The 22,496-nt window shown below is 33.2% G+C and overlaps 1 protein-coding gene across 4 annotated transcripts in view; it reads right to left on the bottom strand.

The window, feature by feature from the left end:
• Window positions 1-22,496, bottom strand: part of LOC145293940 (uncharacterized) — a 174,318-nt gene that overhangs the window by 87,576 nt on the left and 64,246 nt on the right. For 2 of the 4 annotated variants that reach the window (XM_080140798.1, XM_080140799.1), the window contains 2 exons: window positions 10,849-10,998; window positions 3,732-5,899 (listed from right to left, as the gene is read on the bottom strand). In XM_080140798.1, the coding sequence (XP_079996924.1) occupies window positions 3,732-5,899; window positions 10,849-10,998 (2,318 nt within the window). Of the gene's footprint in view, window positions 1-3,731; window positions 5,900-10,848; window positions 10,999-18,383; window positions 18,486-22,496 lie in introns of all 4 variants that reach the window. The other 2 variants (XM_080140796.1, XM_080140800.1) reach the window with 2 other exon arrangements.

The following is a 22,496-nucleotide window of genomic DNA, read 5'->3' as shown; positions in this document are numbered from 1 at the left end:
ATCCTAGATTTCGATTTCAGTTTTTGGCACATAAAATGCATTACAACTAAACTTTGAGTTCTCTAACTTCTTTTCTTTTAATGAATACATGGCATTTTTAAGCAATTGCAGCATATTTATGTGCATTTATTGCAGATTATTTGGAAACCATTCATTTCTGGAGATTTTCAGTAGCATATTCAGATTCCTTGCACAAAAGTACACTTATATGGCAAATTTTATTGCTTAGTTTTGTGTTTTAACAAAGATATAGCATTTTTACTGAAAAAGTAGTGCAAAAAATGTGACAAAACGCCTATGGTCTTACAGAGGGGAAAATATCCAAACACGCAGGGCATAAAAACTTCCTTGATTTTAATTGGATTTAAAAAATGTAAAAAGATTTTTTCTTAGTTTATCAAGCTCTTTCTATATATACCAATATTGAAATATTTTAAGCCACTTTAATTTTTTCATGTGTATTGCTAGTTAAAGAGTGTACAGTAGTCAATGGGACAATATCATAGTAATCGTGTAAATTTGGTAAATTGGATTATTTTAGGGGAACGGCTTATCAAGAACTTGTTTATGTTGGACTTGAAGACGACCATAGTGTAGTCAGCTGGAAAGCAGGAAAAGGGAAAAGAGTTTCATGGGTGTGCAGTTCTAAGAAAGAAGCTTTGTTTATGTTTAGGCACAGATAAAGAGTGGGCGAAATTACTGATAGTGGTTTCAGTTAGACAAGTGTTTTGATTCATAAATTAAAAATAAGAGAAAGGTCTCAAGTTTGCATGTCGGAGGAAGGAGAAAGGAAGTTATTCTTTAATAAGACAAAAGATTTCTACTTCCTCTACCTGAATCATGAACCGCTTGCAATATGAAAACAATCAACATTTACAAAAAGAGAGGGGAAAAGGAAATCAGACAAGACAAGATGGAGAGAGGAAGAGAAAGGGAAAAAACAGGAAAAAGGGAAAGAAATAAAACCAAGCCAAATCATGAAAGAACAAGGGCAGAAATGTGTAGCAATTTGGCAGACATCTTTAATAAAAAAAAGATTTAATCAGAAACCTGACTTTTCTGAATGCTTAAAAAGCATAAATCCTCTTTCTAAATTCCCCTAAAAAGTAGAGAATTTATGTCCCTGTTTATATTATTAGTAGTAATAGTAGTATCGACATAAGAAGTATTAGTATAAGTAGTCGTCCATAAAAGCAATAGTATATGGGACCGTTGAAAGTCAATTTTGTCCTAAAACAACATGTAACTAGTAGGACCTGTGGAAATTCTACAAAATGAGAAATATATTTAATCAACAAATATATTTTAATAAAGCTGATATATTTCTGAATAAAAACAAAAAAAAATAATTTTTTGGACAGAAAAATTAACACACAGCAAATACAAGATTAACATTTCTATGAAAATAGTGTCCATTTTATTTTAAATATAGCACTGACCTAAATGAAATAAATTAACAAGTACTACTAATAATAACAAATGCACACTCAAACAAAACCAATTCATCTCCTTCCTTGAGGCTTATATTCATAAATATCTATGAACTCAGAACTGACTCAGAACCCTGGATATCCTAGCACAAAGTGAAACTAACCTACAGTCTTCCATCCCCTCTAACCACTTTAATATGTTTGACTATCTCTAACTTTGCCATAAGGACTCAGACAGACATATGCATGGACTTGGAGTTTATATTCAAAAGACTAGATAATCCAAACTAGAATTAGATAACCAGGCTTTCATGAATTTTAGACTAAACCTGCAACATAGCATTAGTTACTTATATTTTCTTTACTGTTCTCCCTCAACCCAGGACTGCACCCTAATTAACCAGATGTTACTTAGAGGTTGGAAAATGAGATTTGAAACCAGCACTCTAGAGGAAGAGCACTGAGTGAACAAAAATTGCCTGAGCAGACCGAGCAGCATTTTCCAGTAAGAGCACCTCATGAAATTAGCAATAAATTAGTTTCTTCTGAAAAGGCGAGAAAGTAAAGCCTGGGAAGGTGAACTGCCTAGAACTGCACAGGAGCATATGTTACATCAACAGAACGAGGCACACCAAAATGCCCAAAAGTGTCAGTCTGTACAAAAAATAAAATAAAACACTGGTTATACTATTAAAATTAGTGTCAGTCTGTACAAAAAAAAAAAAATTGGTTATACCATCGAAGTTATTTTATTACATGATATTTAAATAGTTATAGCTAAATTAATCTGTTATAATAAAAGTCATATTCCTGTGTGTGTTTGTTCACAATTTGATTAATATGTACAAAAAGGTACACTGCTTCACAAATTAATTTTCATACTGAAAATGGACGTTTATACATCTTCATTCCAGCATGCTTTCTATTTATTCAAAAGAAACCTACATTCAAGAAGTAACCTCATTTGCATATAACATTAAAGCAAATTTATTTTAATAACTAGCACCACATTGTTTGTTGTAATAGAATCGTTTTAATTGTTCTACTTAGAAATACAAAGTTGATTTATTTTATTTTTAATTTATATTTAATGTTTTTTTTTTTTTTTAATTATTATTAACCATCAGTTGCCTTTAAAAATGTAAGTTTATTTGTGCTGTGAGAATCATTTCTCATTTAATTTTCATAGACAAAAATGGATATGTTTTATGTTTCCATAAATGCAACATGTAGTCCACTTTCAGGAAAATTGTAAGAAGTAAGGCTATTCAGTGTACCTTAAACCCTTCACCCCATAATGTTTTAACTAAACCCTCCGCCCCCTAATAGGTTTCAACCTGGCAACGCTGAGTATATACAGCTCGTAATACAAATAAATTGATAAAAATGAAACGTTAATTATATTAATTATTAAAATCAATTTCTGTTTATTGCAATTTTCTTGTAATATGTTTTCTTTTTCTTACACGGTGGTCACCACTTATCAAGGCCCGGAAGCCACTCAGGGATAAGGGTTATTGCAAGTACAGTACGTTAGTGCGGAGATTTGATGAAGTGTTTACTTAAGGGGGCGGTTCATTAGGAATTTGTTAACGTTGGACTTGAACACATCCAAGTTGTAGTCAGGTGGGAAGCAGGCAGGCGGAACAGAGTTCCACAGGCGTGCAGCTCTAAGAAAGAAGCTTTGTTCATGGAATCCACATTTTGATTTAGGCACAGATAAAGAGTGGGGGAAATTTTTCACAGTGGATTCAGCTAGACGGGTGTTTTTCGTGAAAGATTGGCGAGGGGGGGGGGACCAGAGAGTGGAGTTCAGACGAGCACCTGCCATGGAAATAACGATAAAACAAGGATAGGCTCGCAACGTCTCTTCTGTGGGAGAGAGGTTGCAGGGTAGAGAAAAGGGCATCCCCCACTAAACCACAAAGTCTACTTTGTACTCTGTCTCATCCTTCTCATTTCTCAGGTCTTTCTATTTTCTTCGGTTTTACAAGCAGGGTACTTTTTGTTTTAATCCTTTTGATCCCAGCAACTATTGCCACAATATTCAGTTATTGATAATTATGATTAATCATAGTAATAATTATATATTATATTATTATTTCAATACCAGTTAATGATAAAAAAAAAAAAAAAAACATTGGTTCTGGCAACTATTGAAAATAACTGTATTAACAATTATATATCAAATATATTATTTAAATAATTATTGATAAAAAAATAAAAACACTGGTCATATTATCATCAAGCAAAAAGAGATAACATTAAAAAAATAGAGTAAAATAAAAAAACAAGTCTAACCTCCTCCAATAATTGGTCGGCTTCATCTAGTTGATCTCGAATATTGTAATCGTCACTGTTGGTTATAGACATTTTCTCATACTGGTCACTGTCATCTTTATGTGCAGAGGTGGAATCAGCTGTATCTGCAGGAACTGCATCATGTGGCTGGTGGACGGTTTCCTCTGAGTCTTGTATGCTTGGAGTAGCAGCATTTTCAGGAATCTGGTTTTCAGCTTCTCTGGCTACAGGTTGTTCTGTTTCCGGAGCACGGTCTTCAGGTTCAGTTTCTTCAGTTTCATGAGATTCTGGACCTTCTGGCTCCTCCTCAGTCTCAGTATGAGGCTCATCAGCAGGTGCCTCCTGTTTTTCAGCTACCGGAGTTTCCGATTCCTCAGATGTTGTAGATTCATAATCTTCAGCAGCAGGTTCATCAGCCACATGAGAAGTATGATCCTCTACTTCTCTTTCTTCAACGGGAGTAGCATGCTCTTTGACAGAATCTTCTTCGATGGGGGAAGCACGCTCTTCGACGGCAGGCTCCTCTTCGACGGGGGCAGCACGTTCCTCGACGGCAGGCTCCTCTTCGACGGGGGCAGCACGTTCCTCGACGGCAGGCTCCTCTTCGACGGGAGCAGCACGTTCCTCGACGGCAGGCTCCTCTTCGACGGAGGCAGCACGTTCCTCGACGGCAGGCTCCTCTTCGACGGGGGCAGCACGTTCCTCGACGGCAGGCTCCTCTTCGACGGGGGCAGCACGTTCCTCGACGGCAGGCTCCTCTTCGACGGGGGCAGCACGTTCCTCGACGGCAGGCTCCTCTTCGACGGGGGCAGCACGTTCCTCGACGGCAGGCTCCTCTTCGACGGGGGCAGCACGTTCCTCGACGGCAGGCTCCTCTTCGACGGGGGCAGCACGTTCCTCGACGGCAGGCTCCTCTTCGACGGGGGCAGCACGTTCCTCGACGGCAGGCTCCTCTTCGACGGGGGCAGCACGTTCCTCGACGGCAGGCTCCTCTTCGACGGGGGCAGCACGTTCCTCGACGGCAGGCTCCTCTTCGACGGGGGCAACAGGCTCTTCAACAGCGGGCTCCTCTTCGATAGGGGCAGCACGCTCTTCGACCGCGGGCTCCTCTTCGACGGGGGCAGCACGCTCTTCGACCACGGGCTCCTCTTCGACGGGGGACGCATGCTCTTCGATGGTGGGCTCCTCTTCGACAGGGGCAGCACGCTCTTCGGAGGCAGGTTCTTCTTCAACAGGAGCAGCACGCTCTTCGACGGCGGGCTCTTCTTCAAGTGGGGCAATATGCTCTTCAACAGCGGGCTCCTCTACAGCAGGTTCATCAGCCACAGGAGCAGCAGGCTCTTCAGCTACAGGAGCAGTGGGCTCCTCTACAGCAGGTTCTTCAGCCACGGGAACAGCAGTCTCTTCTACAGCGGGCTCCTCAGCCACGGGAGCAGCAGTCTCCTCTACAGCGGGCTCCTCAGCCACGGGAGCAGCAGTCTCCTCTACAGCGGGCTCCTCAGCCACGGGAGCAGCAGTCTCCTCTACAGCGGGCTCCTCAGCCACGGGAGCAGCAGTCTCCTCTACAGCGGGCTCCTCAGCCACGGGAGCAGCAGTCTCCTCTACAGCGGGAGCAGCAGGCTCCTCTACAGCAGGTTCTTCAGCCACGGGAGCAGCAGTCTCCTTTACAGCAGGTTCCTCTACCACGGGAGCAACGGGCTCCTCAGCCACGGGAGCAACAGGCTCCTCTACAGCAGGTTCCTCAACCACGGGAGCAGCAGGCTCCTCTACAGCAGGTTCTTCCACAACAGGAGCAACAGGCTCCTCCACACTAGGTTCTTCAACTACAGGTTCTGGTTCTTTGGTTTTTGATTCTTCCACCACAGGAACAACAGGTTCTTCAACTACAGGAGGTACTGCCTTCTCAGTTACAGGTGTTTCAACAACTTCAGGAACTTTGCTGTCAGATGAAGCTGTTGGTTCTACGGGTTGTGTTTCTGTGACAGGGGGTGGTAGGTTTCCACGTAGTTCTCCTTCATCATCATCAACAAAATTATTTTCGATTGGATAAGATTCTTTCTTCTCTTCACCTGGTTCCTGTGACTCATCAGTTAAAATTGATGGCAAATGTTCAAACAATCCTTTTAGGCTACTCACATCTGCATTTTTAGCGTGTTCAATATAAATGTCTGAAAAAAAAAAAAATAAAAATAAAAAAACATTTTTATTAATCTATCAGTTTATTAGAAATAACAGCTTCGGACAAATAAACAGTTCATAATAGCAATTACCTTAAAAAAAAAAAAAAGAAAATACTTAAAGAATTATACCTATGAAAAAGGTCTAAAAATCAATTGCTTACACTTCAATAAAACTGTTAAAGATCAACATAAAAATAATAACTTGCTGCCATAATAGAAAATAATGCGGCCCTCAATGACATGTTTTTTCTCACTCATCACATGTTATGACTGAGTAATATGAATTAAGTCCCTTAGCCAAAAAGTAAGCCGGAAAAAGGTTCTTAAGTCTATTTCTTATATTTTGATTTCAGTCTTAAAAGTCCACACATGCCTTGTTCGATGTCATTTCTGCTCCGTCTTAAGATGACAACTCGCATGTAATATTTTGCCATTCACGCGTGAAGACTAATCTCAGAGTTAAAGCAAGAGAGGCAATTCTGCCTTCACAGAAAAGAGACATTTCCCTTTGACCAGGTTATTGTCCCAACATCACCTTTCCACGTCTTTCTTCATCTTGGGGTATTTACCCCATCTCATCGCAGGAAGAAGTTTGAAAGCGACAAGAATTCACTAGTGCACAAGGTGGTGCATTCTGCCTTCTTAAAAATTGCCCGGGGAGCGCCATCAACAGACAGTTACCTATAAACTAAATTCTCAATGCACAAAGGCAAGGTCTGGGAAGGTGGACATCATAGAAATGAACAGTACAAATACTTCAGCCCAACAGAAAAGTCACCACTGTCACAATGGCCCAGCCTTTGCTGGACTGATTGCTGACGATGGATATGCAACTAATGATTGGCATAAAAAAAGAAACGGTTTTATTCGCTGCGGTCTCAGACATTAAATAAAACATTAAAACTAATGAGAATACGAACGATCCATGGATTCAACTTTTGAAGTGAATTTATTTACTGCAGTGCAATAATTGGTCGTTCTGTTTCTTATAAGTTAACAGTAACCTATTTCAACATTTCCTTAATTTTCAAACTACACATCAGACAAAGACTGACCCTTTAATGGCAGATATAAGACAAGATAAGCGTCCTGTACTTTTTCTTGCCACTGGACTCAAGCAGTGCTAATTCAAGAGAGGTGTGGTTGGAGATTGCGCAACCCTTGCCACACAATTACATTCACAGCTGCCCCCCACAGGGAGTATCCTTTATATTTGAAGACTGAACAGAGGCATGGAAGGCACTTCTAATACTCGATCTACATTCAGACTCGTTATGAAGGATCATTTACATTTAATTTCTTTTTTTAACAAAGAGGTCACCACTTATCAAGGCTCGAAGACCACTTGAGGATAAGGGTTAATGAGTGTATGATAGTCAATGCGACAATATCGTAGTAATTGTTAGTGGAGATTTTGTAAATTGCATTACTTAAGGGGACGGCGTATCAACTTGTTTACATTGGACTTGAAGACGACCATATTGTAGTCAGCTGGAAAGCAGGGAAACTGAAGAAAGTTCCACGGTTAATGGATGGTCTACTATATTAATACCATTATCACTATCAACTTCCATTACTATCATAATAATAATATTCAGTTTAATGTCTTATGTGCTGGCAGTTATTGAATAGCTTTTGACTTAGAAATTAGTCTATTTCTGGCCAAACCTTTACTTATTCTGCTTTCATTTAAGCGCATGTTTATCACTTCCTCACGTGTTTTCCTTGGTCTTCCCTACCTGCTCCCTCAACTGTTCTACATCTACAAATTCAAGAACGCATCCATTCGTTCAACATGGCCACACCATTGAAGTCTCTTGTTCTGCATGCTTCTCCCTATACTTTCCAAATTTCACCTTCCTCTGAGGTTATCAAAAATAAGCCCATATTTAAAACACACATTACACATCCACCGTATCATTCTCATATCATTTCTATCCATGCAACACATGCCCTCAACCTATACATACATGCATACATACAGAAATAGTACAGTTCATTTTAAATTGAAATATTTTAATTTGCTAGTTTTCAATTAACTATTATATTTTAATATGCTTCATTTGAAGATATTCTATGCTAAAACATTGAAAAAGCAGTAGGTTTTATGAAGAAAAGGATTTATCAATAGACAATAGATAGTAAGTTATAAAATGTATATGGCGATTAAGCTACACTGAATATTTCGCGTTTCATCCACTCTAGGATTCCTCAGGCTTATGCGCAAATTCTGTGTTTGTTTGCCGTTTTTATATGCGCATCTTCTATTGAAATTTTAGTTAGCCAATCAGCTTTCTAGTATCCACGAATAGATATATAGATAAGCTGTACACTAGAGTAGACAAAAGAGAGCTAAGTATGGTTTAAATTTGGATGTGACAAATGACAACAAAAAGCATGGAACAATGAATGTAGATATATTTAGATTTGGTTTGTGGGTACTTTAGAATCGACAATGAATTTTATGATGTTGAGGATTGACAAGGGATTTTATATTTTTAACAACAATACAAACAATAGGACAGTTGGACGCTTAATGAGTTGGAGTTAGAGGACACGGTTGAGAACGGATTGTGGCTTGAAGCAGATGGGGAGATAAAATGACCAATCGACTGAGAACGCAGCCTCAACAGAAGTTATAAAGATTTTGACTATAGCGTATAAAAGATCTATGATGTTGCACACACCCAGAGTCCAGCCGATATATTTTAAGTGTTTAAGTCTGTGTTTTCTTTTTGTTTATGTTTTATTTTATTTTTATACTTGTGAGCTCATGCGCTCCCATCGCTGGTCACCAGTACGAAAAAGATGACATAGCCAGAACGATGAAAGATGAAGGAAAACAGCACACAACATTGAGGTTGGCGAATAATGTCTGCTAATATTTTACAAAATAAAACACCTTAAACAAGAAAGTTCCGTGTCCAGAATTCCAGCTATATTAAAAAAAAACAAAAATAAAGAATAATCTATATGATGTACTTACACATAAAACAAAAATATCATATCCCAAAAATCAAGCTTTTTAGTTTTATTCTTGGTTCCCTTGTCTACCACTTTGAAAGCAATAAAAAAAAAAAAATTAAAAAAAAAAAAAAAGAGATAACTCAAAAATAGTTCAAACTTGCAGGATTCATGTTGTATAATGCCTACACATTTCAACTTATTGCTTTCAAATGATTTTCTTTATAAAGTTAAAATTACTTGATCAAGTTACATAATTTGGGGAGTATAATATTTTTGTTTGGTCACGGATACATACATCAGACAGATTTTTGTTTTTTAATAAAAGACAAATTCTGGACAAAAAACAAGATTTCTTTTAGTCTGTGTGCGGCCACAGTTATCCTGTAATTGAGTAACTCCCCTGTAGCAAGATTCAGATGACTACACAAAACAAGTGAAAAGAAATTATGGTGAAAATTAAAAGAGACTAAGCATATTAATATACGTCAAAGTATATTTTTTAAAAGATCTCTCCACTAAAAATAGTAATCATTTCCTAATGACTGGAGTTCTTTTTATACAACTTGTTTCAAACTAACTTAACACAGATAAACTACAAGCTCAAAAGTTTTGCGATATTTGCACATGTACTGAACATGGTACATATATCATATGAGCAGTTCAAACTGTGAAAGTTATGTGCAGTGGTTGATAGGACTATGATAGTTTATTGTGCAAGTTCAAAACCAAAAAGATAAACATACAATAGTCTGATTTGGAAATTCATTCTTCATCTAAGGAGGAAAGGTAAGCTGACAAATGTGTCTTCTTTGGTCATGTCAAAAAAGGAAACAAGTGAAACATGCATGGTTCCCCCGTGAGTGCACAGTGAACAAAGGCAAAAAAAAAAAAAAATTACTAAGTTCAGCATTTGCTTCCCCACTCATTTTGCCCCCAAAGTCCTCATGGGACATCAAATCTTGATAAAAATGAACAAACGGTATATAAATTTGAGTTCTGCACCATGCAAAAAAAGAAATGACTAAATCCATCATTTGCACCCCACCCCGCCCATCTAGTCCTAGAAAATCCATTCTGTTACTTTCTTACTCATATCATGTTTAATGTTTGTACAAAACTTTTCAAAATTCCAAGGCCTAGTAATTGAGAAAAGTGCAGATAGACAAATGGACAAGAGTGAATTTACAGGTCCACTCTCCTTTTGTCGGAGAACCAATAAGTTAAAATATTTTGACAAACTCGGGTAGTATAAAATGATACATTATTAGTCAATCTGTTGGGGAGGAGGGGGGGGGTCAGACCCAAATGTAATAAAAAAAGTATCTAAAATTGATCCACTAACTAGAAAATAAAAAAGAATCCTTTGTTTTGACTGCTTTAATGGAGAAAAAGGGGGGATGGATTTAGGCCTTTAAAATAATGAAATTTCTAAATATGGATGTTTCTTTTTTAATATCTTTCCTTCTTTTGGCAAAGATTTCAATAATTGAATTGATAAAAAAATTAAACATAAAATTTACTCTAAGAGTAATCCATTTTAGAGCAAATTATCCAATCAAGATTAAAATGGGGAAGAAAATTTTTTAAGTATATTGGTTGAATTTAAAAGCAGTTGTATAAAAAATAAATGAACATCTTACAAAGGATGTTGTCAGGGTTTGTCTACTGAAATATTTTAGAGTTTGACCTGTATATTCCTATTATATAATTTGTGAGAACGTTGATATTTGTATGTGCATGTTTTTTTTTTTTGTTGTTTTTTGTACAGCAACATATTTGTAGACATTACATTTAAATTTCTGCATATTGGTACAGTTGCAAAAACAGGTTAAGGAGCAATGTATCAAAGTCTAATCTTTATATGTCCTCTTTATTTTATATGGGTTAAAAAAAAAAAAAGATAAAACACAATCAAATTTAGCCAACATGAAATTGTTTTTTTGTATAGTTAAATAAAATAATTCACTTACCAACAATTTCCTGCACATCGTTATTAAAAAAATACAATGTGGTTCCAAGACCAGACAAAAGGACAATAAAGAGTAAGAAATATTTGCAAAGGGCAGCACAGATGCCGGGTTTCTTTGATTTTGAGGATTTAGATTTCTTCTTTGGAGCATCTGAAAAATGAAGAAAGCCAACATCATAAGCAACATCAAACAAATCAATCAAAAAAAACAAAAAAAAAACATGCATTTTTATGTGTATGTAAGAATGATAAAAATTTGCATTTCTGAATTTTTGAGATGAAGATTGGTTATTCGTATCATTTGGATTTAACACACGAGAACAGTTAATTATAAATAATAGCTAATATATATATATAATAAATAAGTAATATGATTATATTTCCTCCCAAACCTCTGGCCTTGATGGAGAGGAGACTTAAACTTGCTATGGTTTCAAATGATCTGAAATAACAGCAAGGGGAGACTTGATTCCAAATATTTCTCATATGTTATATCTCCCCTCCTTTGGAAATAGGGTACGATTATGAATATCTCCAGTATCAAATAATCTTTACATACTGTGAAATTTACGTTATATATGAAAACCAAAGCGAGCAGATAACATATTAGAGCTATTTTGTGTCCTTGATTTTTGTTCAACATTTATGTAAAAAAATAGAAAACATTTAAAAAAAATAGTGATAAATAAAACAAAAGGGATAGAAATAAGAAAAAAAGGGAAGCCCTTTCCCTCTGATATCCCTCCTTACAAAAAAATAAAAATGGTCAATCAAATTGAAACACGCTGACTGAAAATACAAAAAGTTAAAAAGATTCATGGGATTACAATAACTTAAATTATTACAAAGGAAATAATTAGTTTAAAATAATTTTTTAATTTTGTTCAAGTTTAATTAAATATTCATGAAAATATCTAATCACAAATGTCAAATACAATACACATTGTAAAGAACATTTCAAAATTTGTAATTTAAAATATCAAAAGATTTTATGGAACTTGTTGAGCAGGAAAAAATTTTTTATTATGGCTTCATATAAAGTAGTTCAATCTTAAAGACTTTGGACCACAATCAAACTCAGTTGTATTAGTTTCAAAAAAACAATTTTAAAGATTACCTAATAAAAAGAGTCAGAAAAATTCAAACATTGGTCGAGTTGAAAAGTAAAAAATAAAAATAAAAATTTTAAAAATCAATACAAAATAATTTCAACAGTACACACAAAGTAATATAAACACAATACCCTAAAAATATTGCATGACAAAAAAACAATTAAATTTAGTTTAATTTATTTTCTATATTGATGAAAGCAGTTGGCATCCAGTGTGCCATAGACTAATCAGCATCTGGAGTACCACAAATTAGAGCAGATACAGGAGTGCAAGTTGAATGAGAGAGGAAATAAAACTTCAAGTCATGGAATACTGTGGTTGTCGAATATAAAATTTGATAATCATCTAAAATATTTAAAATTACTGCTATTGTTGAAAATGCGAGAAAAAAAAAAAAAAAAAAAAAATGGGTAACTAGGTTTTCATTTTTTCCAGAAAAAGGGTCCTACATACAAGTTACACATGAAAGAATTCATACCCAATGACCTCACCAATATTAGCCTATTGCTATTAGAAGCAGAACTAATAAGCAAGTGATTTTTTCACTTACATAATTTTCATTAATTTTGTAGCTTTTATAAAAGCAAATAAAAATTTCAATACAACTCACACACACACACATATATATATCTATAAAAATGAACGTGTCTGTGTGTCTGTCTTTGTGTGTACATTTCCCTACGCAATAACTGTCAATTTTTAGTCTAAATATTCGAAATTTGATATACAGGGTACTGAGATTTGGGAAAATCTATGTGATCGGTTTTCGGACAAAAATTTGGCTGTTAAGGGGTCAAAGTTCAACGATTTGACCTTTGAGAACTCTACCAAACTCCTCCGATAATTTTGAGTCTAAACACTTGAAATTTTAGATATAGGTTCCTTGAACATGGATCTAACTTAATAACTTGATTTGAGCCCAAAACAATAAATTTTAATAAGTCATAATAGGGGTCAAAGTTTTAAAAAATTTAATCTCTGCAGTCTATACCAAATTACTCAGACAATTTCTTGTCTAAACATTTGAAATTTTACATAAATGGTATTCAGAAAAAGGGCAAGCTTTTTAATCGGTTTGGGTCGAAAATTTTGAGTTACCAATATGTATGTTTGCATGTCTGCCTAAAACTTGACAAAGGCGACGGATTTACACAAGATCAGTATCATTTTGAAGTTCGACCTTGCAGACAACAAATATCAAAAAGTAGGCTAAAAACATTAATATCTTCACCTTCAACTGGGCACTTTTTTTACTGGGGTCGCTTTTTTTGCCGATATTTTCGAAAGTCATCCTCCTTTCGATTGTCTAGCCTTAATTTAAACCTACGTCACTTCCGGTTTGGCGGGGGTCGAGGGTTTTTTCCCCCCCTTTGCGGTACAGGTTCAAGCCTGCCTTCCTACTTTTTTTTTTTTGGCTCAACATACACCTCCAAACACCCGAGCAACGTCAGGCTATATATATATATATATATATATATATATATATATATATATATATATAATTCCCTACACAAGCATACAACATATTTCAATACAACTCACACACATACACTTCCCAAAAACCTCTGGCTTTGATGGAGAGGAGACTAAAAATTGTTGCTATGGTTTCAAATGATCTGAAATAACAGCAAAGGGAGACTTGATTCCAAATATTTCTCATATGTTATATCACCCTCTTTTGGAAATAGGGTACAATTATGAATATCTCCAGTATCAAATAATCATACATTGTGATATGAAAACTAAACAGAGGAGATACAGCATATGAGAAATAATTGGAATCAAGTCTCCCCTTGCTGTTATTTCAGATCATTTGAATCCATAGCAGCAATTTTTAGTCTCCCCTACATCAAGGCTAGAGTTTTTAGGGAAATATCAGATATTTTGTAATTAATATGTAAAACTAGAAAAACAAATGACTATGACAAACATTTTATAGTTGTAAAATGTGCCAAAAATAGACCCTGGATGATGGATGATCCCCTTGATGTGCGACCTTACGGGCAAATGTCACATAGCCCACTACACAATTCAGGTCATTACATTTCCAATGAGCCTTCATTTGTTAAATTCTGATCAATAGTCACCGAGATTTTGAACTTATAAAATTGCCAAAAAAAGGTGGTATATAAATATATGGATGGATATATCTATTCTTGTAGTTAAATTGAACTTTGGTTCCATGGGATGAAACTACATGAAAATTTGCAGGCTTTTGGAAGATTATAATACTATTCTAGGGTTAAAACTTTATAACAATTGGTAAAAAAGAACCTATATTTTCAAACCAATAAAACATGCCCAAATTTGCCTACATTTGTATATATGATATTTGAGAAGGAAAACCGAGAATTAATAAAATAGTAATCAACGTTTCATCCCTATTCATGTGGAAAAATGTAGAAGGAAACGATTACAGACCACATGCGAGTGAAAAAGGAAAACATCCTAAAGTCCTTCCCATTCTGGGCAGAAACTATAAATGTGTGTGCATTTTCTGCCCAGAATGGGAAGGACCTCAGGATTTTTTCCTTTCTCACTTGCATGTAGTCTGTAATCGTTTTCTTCTACATTTTTCCTACGAAATCCTGATGATGTCCCCTGAAATAGGGACGAAACGTTGTTTACTATTTTATTAATTCTCGGTTTTCCCTCTCAAATAACATAACGTCAACCATCGCTTGTATTTTTATTTTATTTTTACTCACATTATATATATATATATATATATGTGTGTCTCTTGCAGGCCAGCTTCAATTTTACTCCTTCGGTTGTCTCCCCTGTGGTTTAGCCAGCCACTAATAGTAATATGTAGTAATAGTGATATTTACATAATATAGGTTTAAGACTCATAAAATTTACCATTTTTTTAGGGATTTTTTTTTAATGTTTAAAAAAAAAAAAAAAAAAAAAAGCAATCTTCTAAAAAAGGTACAAAAGTTTATATTTTTGTGCTGTGTCCTATGCTATAGGAATATAGAACATTAATTCAAATGAGTGCTGTTTCAGGCAGTATGAGACCTTAGGAGTAAAACATATCTGCTGTAATAAAATCAGAAATTACAAAAAGTGCTCCATATATGTATGCACTTATACCAAACAAGCTGTGGATACATGGGTCATGAATTAATAATTAAAATTATAGAAGAAAGATTAAAATGTCTAGCTTGTTTGTCTGCGCAAGGGGAGGCGACTATAACTTACAATATTAAAGTTGATCAAAACGCAAGTAGCAAAAAAATAAATAAATTAATAAATAAAAAATTATGAACAGAAATTCTAAGCATTTTGCAACAAAATGAGACAGTATTTTTAAACAGAAGCGCTATATATAATTCAAAACAAAAAACAATGAAAATTTGATATGAAAGATTGCGATGTTAATTGCATTTATGTCAGTACTAAATCAGAAAGATGTTTTTTCTGTTGTGTTAATAGAAAATAAGCATTTTAATATCACTGCCAGTGCAAGCTCAACTTAATCAGTATACAGATTCAAAGATACTAGCTTAACAATACAGAAAGCATTAAAACATTTTAAATTATCTTTAAAAGAAATTTTTTTATAACTTAAACGTTCTAAATAAAAAAACAATTATATTCATTTTTCTGTAAAATAATAAAAGTGCAATTAAAGTATTTTAAAAAGATGGAAAGAATTATGTATATTAAAAAAGCAAAAAGAAATAAAAAAACACACACAAAGTTAAATATTATTTTGTTTGTTTATACATTTTGCTTAAAAAAAACAAAAAAACATTTAACTTTTTTTTTTTTTTTAATTAAAACTATTCTGCATTGTTTAGTCAATATTTTCCATGTCCCCAATTAGGGATGGAAAATTCTTTCTAGATTGAGGCAATTTTAATTTTCGTCCCCATACAGAAAGCCCTTTATTGGGGAACTTGATTTCCCTGCATTAAAAATCAAGCTTGTTATGATGAGGAGAAAAAAAACAAACTTTTGTAACTTTTTTTTTTTTTCATATAATAAATAAAAAATCTGCAAGTGTGTATGGTTATATTGAAAAAAAAAAGTATTTGTTAAATATTATTCCATTTGCTTATGCTTTTTTGACTACAAGAAAAAATGTTTTAATATATTCCTCTCTTAAAAATGAATAAACAAGCAGAATAGTTTTTAAAAATTTTTTAGTATCATATATGCTTATTTATATATATATATTTTTTGATTTGCTAGTAAAATTAATAACTCGTTCATTACTGCAATACTTATATTTTAAAAATATAAAATATCTTTTATATTGTGGACATTTCGCATATAAATGTACATATATACAATATCTGTTGACAGGCCTTGTCCTCTATGTTTCTAAGTTTATAACTGTAAGAATATTATTTTTTATGTTGGCATTTTTCAATATAATCCATGATTTTTCCAGGTATTGCCATACAAGCATGAATAAACATTCTTGAGATTATCTTTTCTAACCAATAAAGGCAGAATGCCAAGCTAAAAAAATTTAAAAAATAAAAAAATAAAAAATAAATAAAATTACAAAAAATATAACTGACAATATAGGATAACATACTCATTCTTGTGAAATTATATAAACTTTTATAAAAACAATTTGCAACTTTAGAAATTGTATCATAAAAAAAAAAAAATTTCGAAATTTTGTTTACTTTTTAAAATATCTTACATATTCATGTCCAACTAAGAATGGCAGTTATGCTTCAGAGTAGTTGACCAATTATAACTAACACCATGACTATATTTTATTTAAGGAGTACCGATCGTATAATCAGGCATTTTCATTTGATCAAAAAATTCAGACATTGAAAAACTAATATTCAATATTTTTGGTGTAAAAGCAATAAACAGCTAAGGTATATTAAAATCTCAGTGCTAAACTAAATCGTGAGGGTGCAGACGTTGACTACAACTATGTGGCGTTGTTAAACAGTGGATATTAATTTATAAATCAAAAACAAAAATAATTTGATATTGCCTTTATATGCAGAGACATATTCTCAGTCATTTTTAAAATGCTCAACATTTTTTGTATCGTGAATGTGTGTGTGTGTATATATATATATATATATATACACACACCATCTGCCGACATGCCTTCTTATAATTTTCATGTTAGAATGAAACCACTCGTTTTTTCAGTATCTTTACTAATCACATCCATGAAAGTATTAATTGTAAATAAATCGCAAAAACAATGAACATGAAGATTGTAAGAAAGCATGAAACATTGCCATCATGAGAGTCAAATACACAAACATTTATTTATATATATATACCTATTTACTATGCCTCCCCACGGGACAGAGTTAGACACCAGGGTCGTTTTTTAACGTGGAGAAAAGGTACAAAAATAAAAATTGTCTCATTCGTGAAGGATTTCTCCTCCACCGAAAGAGAACAAGAAATAGAAGTGCATGCAGCATCTGAAGAACAGATACTACACTTTGATCTTGTCCCGAAGGTCAAGAATCAGAATCACAATCGGGAATCAGAAAAATCAGAAGATTTGGGGGTATCAGAATCGGTATAAAAAAAAAAATTGATGCCTATTTTCCGATGCCAAAACGATTCTTTTGTCTTTTTTATTTGATTTTGTTTAAAGCAAAATCTTCTATTGCATGCAATGATAAAATAATAAATATTTATTGATTTTAAATTACCAGTAAAGCTAAAAATCAATAGATCACTCTCCTCAAGTGTATTTAGACGTTTAGGAAAATATCTGCATATTAACATGTGTTTTTACGAAAATCGGGAAAAATATTTGAATCGTCTGATCGCTAATATATATATTTCACTTTTTATTTATACCAGTCTCATATATATATATATATATATATATATATATAAACACATTATATTTCAATGTAAGTACTTTTAAATAAAAAAAAAAAAAATATTTAAACATTCTTGAATTATAAAACCAAAAATACATTAAGAGTTTCAATCTCATCTTGAAGCACTTTACTGTCTAACCACACTGATGAGCTGTGATCCAACGAAACAGTCTGTGGATGACTTGTTTTAATTTAAAGATACTTTGTTATGATGCTGTTTAAAGCTTCTGATGTATCAACATATAAAAGGCAATTTTTCAAGTGTACAACTAAAAGACTTGGAAGCCATCTTTCTACAACTACCGTATTTAGTGAGCCGTTATACAAAAGTAAGCAATTATTGGTTTGCTATTAGTAAAAAAAAAAAAAAAAAATGAAGTCTACAAAAAGGTTGGGTTAATATTTTAAAATACCACTTTGAGACCAAATTAGCCTCGAAATGGGTCTCACAAAATTGTTAACTTTTGTGGTGACTGGATATTTTGTATTCTGCCAGATATACAAAAAAATAAAAAAATAAATAAAAAAGAGGAAAGAGGTTTTGGGGAACACTGCAATACGGCATCAAACCAAACACAGCAGATTCTCACTTAGCTCATCTTGCGGAGGTGTTGGTTGTGGTGGGGGAGAACCCTCTTCTTTTTCTGTAGTTTCTTCCTGTCGCTGACGTCGCCGTTTTCCTTTTTTAGTTGCTAAAACACAAGACAACCATTGAAGAGAAAGAAAAGAAAAAAAAAAAAGAAAGAAAAAAGAAATTGCTGAAAACCCTGCATGGTTTAACTCTTCATGTATCAAAATATTTTTTTTTATAAAAAGCAATTTAAAATTTTTTAAAAAAAGTACATTTTAATGACTTTTAGTGCACCTGAGCACTATGCATCATTTCATTTTTATTATATGAAAATATTTTATACAAATAAAAATATAATATCCAACTCATCTACAAAAGAAAAAGGACCAAGTAGGAAATATGCACCTCGACCAACTTCACTGCAAAGAAAGAAAGAAAAAAGGACATCTTTCCCTCAACACTGATTTGACCTTCACCTTCACACACATTGGCTCTGTAAAGAAATATCGCGACAACAATTTTTTTTTTTTTTTTTAAATCATATTTTGTATTAATATATATTTAAAAATAATGATAAAAACGAGTTATATTATATTGCGACAATAAAACTTTAAACCAAACTTTGAATTGCTTCTTTTTTTTTAATAATTCAAAAAAAAAAAAAAAAAATTAAAAAAAAGAAAAGTTATATTATCTCATAACAAGATTTTTTAAACCAAACTTTGTATTGAGATGTATCTTTTTTTAATAACAATAAAAACAAGTTATATTGTTGTATTGCAACAATAAAACTTTTTAAAACAAACTTTGGATTGCTTTTTTTTATTATTATTATATTTATTATTCTATTATTTACTCGGGGCCAAGATAGAGTTATATATTTTCCTGAAATGTACAAAAACACAATAGGAAAACAAAAAATTAAAGCACAAGACCACTCAAAAATTGAGAGGGGGGGGTCTATGGTCATCCTTGTCACTGTACATTTTGTTGGTCTATGCTAGTTCTAGCTAAGGTTATCATTCACTACAATACCACAAACACACTGTGGGTCATCCTACTTAAGATTCCTAAGTCATATGATTTTTTTTGTTTTGTTTGTCCACTGACAGTAAAGATCAGCATCTTGATAATAATGATATTAAAACATGATTTTATTTAGAAATGTTTTTATAATATTTAGTTTTTTGCCCTTATGGGTAGGTAAGCAAATAGCAAAGTTGTTTTTTTGTTTTTTTTTATAGAAAATAAGTTAGAAAGATTTGTTGTCCTACTACACTTCATAAGTTAGAAAGTATGTTGTCCTACTACACTTCATCTCTATAAAAATAAAAGTGATAAGAAAAAAAATGTAAGTTTCAAATCTCACTTGTTTCTCCTTAACTGACAGGGGAGATCAGTGTCCTAAATTCTTATGCCGTTTTTAATATAGGGAAGATTGTGTTCCCCACAAAATGTTTTGTAAAAAGTCATGTAAATATATGAACGCACTCTCAAGAAAAATCAATCTTGGCCAAGAGTAAATCATATAACTTGTTTTATTATTATTTAATAAAAAAGCTAAGTTTGGTTTGAAAAATTTGTCACAATGTAATAAATAATATTAAAAATAAGTCATCAAGAAAATATATCAATACAAAGTTTAGTTTAAAAAAGTTTTGTCACAATATTTCTTCAAAGAGCCAATATGTGCGAACTGCTATGGTAAGGGTCAAACCGGTGTCAAGGAAAGGTCTCCTTTTTTTCTTTCTTCGCAGTGAAATCGGTCAGGGTACATATTCCCTACTTGGTACAAGAAAAACATTTTTTGAATTATTGCATGCTTGTGTATGTATATATTCATATATATTATAATAAAGTTGTATTCCTGTCTGTTCGTTTGTTGGTTCACAATTTAATTAATATATACAAAAAGGTACATTGTTTCAAATTAATTTTCACACTCAAAACAGACAGTCTATACATTTTTATTCCAGTATGATTTCAATATATACTATTTATTCAAAAGAAATCTACATTGAATGAGTAATCTCATTTGCATATTACATTAAAGAAAATCTTTTTATAACTAGTTCCATGTTATTAATTTGTTGTAATAGAATAGTTTTAATTGTTCTATTTAGCAATATTATTTAAAGTTGATTTATTTCATTTATCTTAATATATTTTCAATTATATTTACCTGACAACAGCTGCTTTTAAAACCAAAAGTAAGCTTATTTAAGCTACGAGAGTTATTTCCCCTTTAAGTTATGAGTTACATCACGTTTGATTTTCATAAACTAAGATGGATGTGTTTTATGTTTCCCTAAATCCAACATGTGGACACTATAACAAAGGATATTCAGTGTATCTTAAATAGTATGTCACTAAACCCTCTAAACGGCAATATATTTCGACTGGCAACACTAGTATACAACTAGTGTATATACTCTTTGTTTTTGCATATGCATTAATTTATAAATAAAACATCCGATTGATTTCTATTTTAGTCACAAAAATATTAAGGGATACTTTTTTGTGTTCATTAAAAGTGAAAGAAATTATTTCCTTTATTTTCTACTGCCAGTTATTAAGATTAAGCCTCCCTTTCTTTGCTCATAAAAATGAATCTGCATATGTGACATGTACATTCGCTTTATTATTTTAAATGAATATTTCAATATTTCAAGTAACAAAGTTTACCAAGCAAGCAGAGATAGTTAGTATCTCTATAAAGCCACCGTTTGCCACTGCATGGATTATTGTTGCCATATCTAAGCTGTCAAGTTCCACCTCTTGTTGGAATGCCAAAGTGCTCCAATTAACTTAATGCACTTGTAAGCACTTCAATGGAAATAACCCTAACCTACTCGACTAACAAATCTCACCCTCTAAAGGTCCTTAGACGCTGAAAGATTTTCTACTTTAATAGCTTCTTTCATTGAATGACTAACCGTTGAAATTCACTCCCTATCCTCCAAACCAAAAGGCAGAAATTTAAATGTAATATGAACAAATATCTTGCTGTCTACATATTTACCCATACTGCTCCTCTCTTAAATACAACTTCTTTGGCAAGTAGCCACTTACAATTCAGTGGCAATATACCTTGTTTTAAGGTTGAACACAAGAAAAATAAAAATATCAAACTAAAGCTACTCAGTCATAGATATGCAAACGACTACATAAAGGTTAACTAATTTGCATATTTCTTTAAAAAACGAACATTAATTACTTATTCGTTTTTATGGTTTCTTATTAGATGATCAGTTTCATTTCACTATTATGTTGAATTCTATTTATGTATAGTTTCTACATTCTGAATAATTGCATAGAATTTAAGATAAAAACGTTCCAGCACACAGAAACATTTATATATCTTCTATATATATATATAAAAGCGAAAATGTATGTATGTATGTATGTATGTTTGTGTGTCTGCTAAAAACTTTTGACCGACGGAACAAAAATTCAAACTTGGTCTCATATGAAAGCCCTACCCTCCGGACAACAAATATCGAAAAATTGGCCCAAAAGGACCATCAGAAGTGCGTCAACTGATCGATTTTCTGCAGGGGGGGGGGGGGCCAAAAAACGTGACATTTAATGTTAACATTACATATTTTTAAATCGATTTATAACTGCCCCAAAAAATATGGGCGCCAACTCTTCTACATAAAGTATACACGAGGCCGTTTATTTTGGGTCAACTTGTATTTAAAACCCGCTGAGTCATGTCACGAGATCTTGACGTCAGCAAGCTGTAATGGCAGTCTGAATTTAAAAAACATTGTTGTTATCGGTAAAAAAAAATTTAACTCTCACACAAGCTAAACTATGAACTTCTACGCTATGACAACGTTACCAAAGTTATTAGCACGTTAAAAATAGTTAGATAGTTAAACGAAAAATAACAAGCCAAAAATGTGAAGTAAAAAAAAAAAAAATATGCTTACAAAAAATATTAACAATTGAAGTTTTTACAAAAAAAACAAACCCAGACGCCAGTTTCTTTTTTAGTAACACTCTTTAGAATAAGGAAGACGAAGTGTGAGAGAGAGAGAGAGAAAAAGAGAGAGACGCAAACAGAGAGAGAGAGAGAGAGAGAGAAAAAGTTAACTTTTTCACCCCGAAATCGACAATTTTCGAC

Source organism: Euprymna scolopes, chromosome 15 (assembly GCF_053919585.1).
Source record: "Euprymna scolopes isolate OS-2025 chromosome 15, ASM5391958v1, whole genome shotgun sequence".
In the NCBI taxonomy this organism is placed as follows: Eukaryota; Metazoa; Mollusca; class Cephalopoda; order Sepiida; family Sepiolidae; genus Euprymna; species Euprymna scolopes.
The sequence above is the reverse complement of the archived record's forward strand: the minus strand, read 5'-3'. Positions and strand labels throughout refer to the sequence as shown.